Source organism: Pteronotus mesoamericanus, unplaced genomic scaffold, assembly GCF_021234165.1.
Source record: "Pteronotus mesoamericanus isolate MK-2021 breed Mesoamerican mustached bat unplaced genomic scaffold, CSHL_Meso_final contig_94, whole genome shotgun sequence".
Classification (NCBI taxonomy): Eukaryota; Metazoa; Chordata; class Mammalia; order Chiroptera; family Mormoopidae; genus Pteronotus; species Pteronotus mesoamericanus.
The window spans coordinates 24,997,987-25,002,160 of NW_026555285.1; the positions used below are offsets into that span (position 1 = coordinate 24,997,987).

At 33.7% G+C, this 4,174-nt stretch overlaps 1 protein-coding gene across 1 annotated transcript; it reads left to right on the plus strand.

The window, feature by feature from the left end:
* The first annotated feature begins 1,899 nt into the window (after window positions 1–1,899).
* Window positions 1,900–2,658, plus strand: LOC129081057 (coiled-coil domain-containing protein 70-like). The gene has a single exon (XM_054586604.1). The coding sequence runs from the start codon at window positions 1,900–1,902 to the stop codon at window positions 2,656–2,658; it is 759 nt and encodes a 252-aa protein (XP_054442579.1).
* The last annotated feature ends 1,516 nt before the right edge of the window (window positions 2,659–4,174 follow it).

Here is a 4,174-nt window from a genome sequence, read left to right on the forward strand (position 1 = left end):
TGATAAATTAATAAGTATAAATCATTAAACATTGTGACATCTATATGATATAAAATATTTTAATATCTTCAAAACTTTACACTTAAAAATACAAAAACAAATATTTTGTTTTATATGTAACAGTGGATATATGTTGAATATAACATTTATTTTAAATAAGATTATTGGAATTAAAAACTGCCAGTGCTATTTCTTAACATATTTCCACTGTTAGATACAAATTTATCTAACATTGATTATTGAGTAGGAATCTTAAAATCATTTAAAATATTTCACCTTTGCTTGTACATTTACTATTACTAGTCAGTTCCCAGGAACAATAATTAGAAGTTACTTAGCTAACAGCAAAAATAAATGTTTTAAATAGATTTTAATAATTTGTATGGAAGCAATGACTAAATACATATTCATTTAATAATAGAGAAAAGCATCAAATATAACTATATTTTTAAAAATAAACTTTAAAAAAGAGACTCCAATGGTCACCAAGTAGCCAAAATGGGAAGCATGCAGGAAGGACTATTTCAAAATCCCCATTTTGCTTTCTTATGAATAAAACTTACCCTTTAAGATATTTACTTTCTTGCCCTGGCTGGTGTGGTTCAGTGGACTGAGCACCATCCTGTGAACCAAAGAGTCAGCAGTTTGATTCCCAGTCAGGGCACACGCCTGGGTTGTGGGCCAGGTTCTCAGTTGGGGGCACATGAGAGGCAACCACATATTGATGTTTCTCTCCCTCTCTTTCTCCTTCCTTCTCCTCTGTCTAAAAATAAATAAAACCTTTAAAAAAATTTACTTTCTTCTCCACATTTCCAGTGCCTGACATATAATCCTGTCATGATAAATCCTCATATAATAAATAACAATGAATTGTTTGGGAGGGGTTTTCTTGGAAGAAATGTTGTACACTTGAAATCTGTATGGTTTTGTGAACCAATGTCACCCCAATAAATTCAATTTAAAACAAAGGGAAAAATAGATTTAAAAAAGAAGAAAAAAACAAGTAGATACCTACACTGAGAGACCAAAGAAAACATTAAAAACTCATAAACTGGATATATTTAACATTCGGTAGAGTAACGAACAAAACAAAGCAAGACTCCAATAACAAAAAGTAGAATAAAATCACATTTAATTTTTTCTTGAAACACATATTAAAGAAATAGCCAAACATTATGCATAGCTTTCATTAGTGTCAACATTATATGACATCACTATAGATGACATAAAATGTTGCCTAGTTGTTTTCTAGTTCTGAAAGAAATCAGATTGGCAGACAATTCAGAGACCACAGAGACGTAAGTGTGAATGTCCGTTTAAATATTTTATACCACTACTAAATGTCTAAGTAAATATGGAAAAAAATCTACAGTATATAACCTCTTTTAAAAAATGTTTTCTAGTTCTTACAAAGCCAGAAACATTTTTTTAAATACCTGGCATTTTCCACATCAGTAACAGGTGATTTATTTGTAAATATTGAATGTATTTGTGGAAGATTAATAGTTTGGTGGTAGTTTATCAGAGTTGACTATAGTACTGCAAGGAATTTAATGCACTAACCTTGTTCAATATTCAATCTTCAATCTAGAATTATTAATTTTTAATGTATTTGTGCTGAAATTTATTTAAGCTTCTTAATTTTGTTATATCAACCTAATAGTTAATTTACTGACTTTTCTTCCTATTTTCACTGTTTTCTCCTATAGTGGGCCAAATCAAGCCTTGTTTAGATCCCTGAAATAGTATTTCTTGTGCAATATCAACACACCAGCCAATTCTATGTGAACAGATTCTCACTAGATTCCATACTTTCTTGTTGCAAATATCATTGTCTTTGGTTGAACCCAACACAGTTGTAATTTATATAGTTTGCTCAGATAAAACACTAACAAGACAATGGTTGTCTCTGAATCAAAGTGGATTAATAGAAGAAAGATACTGTGCTTGTTTTCTTCTTTTTTCTCTTGCACCCAAGACCAAAATAAGCTCAAATGTGAATCTCAGGAAGTTAAAAAAAATCTTTGGAGAGACAATCAGAGGTGCAGGGATGAAAACAAAGCTCTTAGAAGAGAAAACAAGTCCCTCTGGGGAGAAAACAAATTTCTCCGAAGAGAAAATAAAGCCTTCCGAATGGACAACCAGTTAATCCGGGAAAAGAATCAGGCCCTGAGACAGCAAAACCAGGTTCTATGGAAATTTAATAACGTGATTTTCGAAAGCCAAAAACCACTTGGGGTAAAAATGAACGCATTGAGCACAGAAAGAAAGTCTTTATGGCAACAGAATCGAGCCCTGGAAGCTCAGATGAAAGCTCTCCAGGAGCAGGAGACAGCCTTCCAGAATGAGGCAAAAGCTCTTCAAGAAGAAATAAGGTCTCTCCATGAGAAGATCAAGGCCCTGCAACATCAGGAGAGAGGAATCAAGATGGAGGAACTAGCCCTGATGAAAGAAGAAATAGCGCTAGAGATGGAAGAACAGGCTCTGTGGAAGGAGGAACAGGCCCTTCGTGAGGAGAACAAGGCGCTCAGAGAAGAAAATGGAGCTCTTCAAGAGGAGGAAAAAGCCCTTCTTGAAGAGGCAAAGGTGCTTGAGCAGTGGAATAAGGTTCTTCAAGGAAAAGACAGCAAGCATTCTTGCTGGAAAAATGCACAATAAGAAAATAAGAAAACAGGAGAAGTATTAGTTGAAGCAACCACGAAACCAGCAAACCATGAACATCATTAACATTCCAGAAAAAATTTTTTTTTAACTTTTGAAGGTGAAATACTATTGGAGTTAGAGTCAAGAGCCTGGAAACGTGCAGTGATCAATCAGTACCTTCTCCTGGAAAACAAATAAAGTCCTGAAAAGTTAAAAAAAATTATGTTTCCTTGAACTTTATACTTCTATAAGTGGCTAATTTTATTGTAGAATGCAAAATATCCATTGCTCCAAATGTGATGCTGAATGAGCCAAGTGAGTGTGGTGTTAACATTCAGAGCCAGTGAATGAATAGTGTACAAAACTTAACAGCACAAAGGAAACACCTGTCTTAAAATTCACTCTTTGAATTATACATAACATAGTGAACTATAAAGTTTTACATACTTAGTCCACCTGTATGTGAAAAAAAAGGTGTGTAAGAGTATTTTTTCTGTCTCATTATGCTTATTCCAATGATCTCAATGAGGAGGCAATAAAATAAGAACTGAAAAACTGTGATAGCACAATAATTTTCAATGACTGTTCATAGGCTGCCTCATTTTTCTTTATTTTCCTTCACTTATCTTCTTCCTCCGTTAGCTTTCTGGGATGGTGGCTGTTCTATCTAATAAATGTAGTAAAGACAGAAAAAGGAGCGAGGGAACAAAGGTCTCCCAACTATAATAAGAGGTTTGAAGCTTGGAATGTGAGTCAATGGCTAACTTCGTGTTCACTGAAAACTGGGGAAGGAAGAAATAGAATTTTCAAGACTATTAACATTGATAATTGATCTAGTTGAATGTTTTTTTAAAAATGTTCTGCAAAAACTGAGTCACAAGAACTCATGGATTTATTAGAGTTACACATGTAGTTGCAGAAAACTAAATTACGAACTGTCACGGCCTGGTGCTTGACCTTATTTTAAACATTTAATGTACTTTATTAAATATAACAGATAATATCTCATTCTGCTGCTTGTGTAGTCTTGAGGGAACAGAAGTATAAGAAAAGTATAGGAGGAGAACGTATTTTTCCTTCCCTAGGTGCTGCCACATATGCAGAAAGGCAACACACGTTTATTGGACCCCTTCAATTATCACTAAGCAATACAAATATATTTAAGCATAAAAAGTGAAAAGAGACATATCCCCTGATTTTAAGCATTCCACACTATATAAAGTAAACATTCTTACTTTATTTCTTGAGAGTTTATCTGTCTGATCAATAGTTTCCTGACCACTATTCCCTGGAACATACACAGTGGGGCAAAAGTAGGTTTATAGTTGTCCATATAGGAAATAAAGCAATAATTAATACATGATAATAGGAGAATAAACAATGTCTCATGTTTTCACAACTGTAAACCCACTTTTGCCCTGCTCTGTATATAGTTGCCATTTAAATAAAATGATTCAACCTGGGAGAAGACAAGGTTTATATATATGTTCTCAATTGACTTGTAGTCCATATCGGGATGGGAAAGAAATGC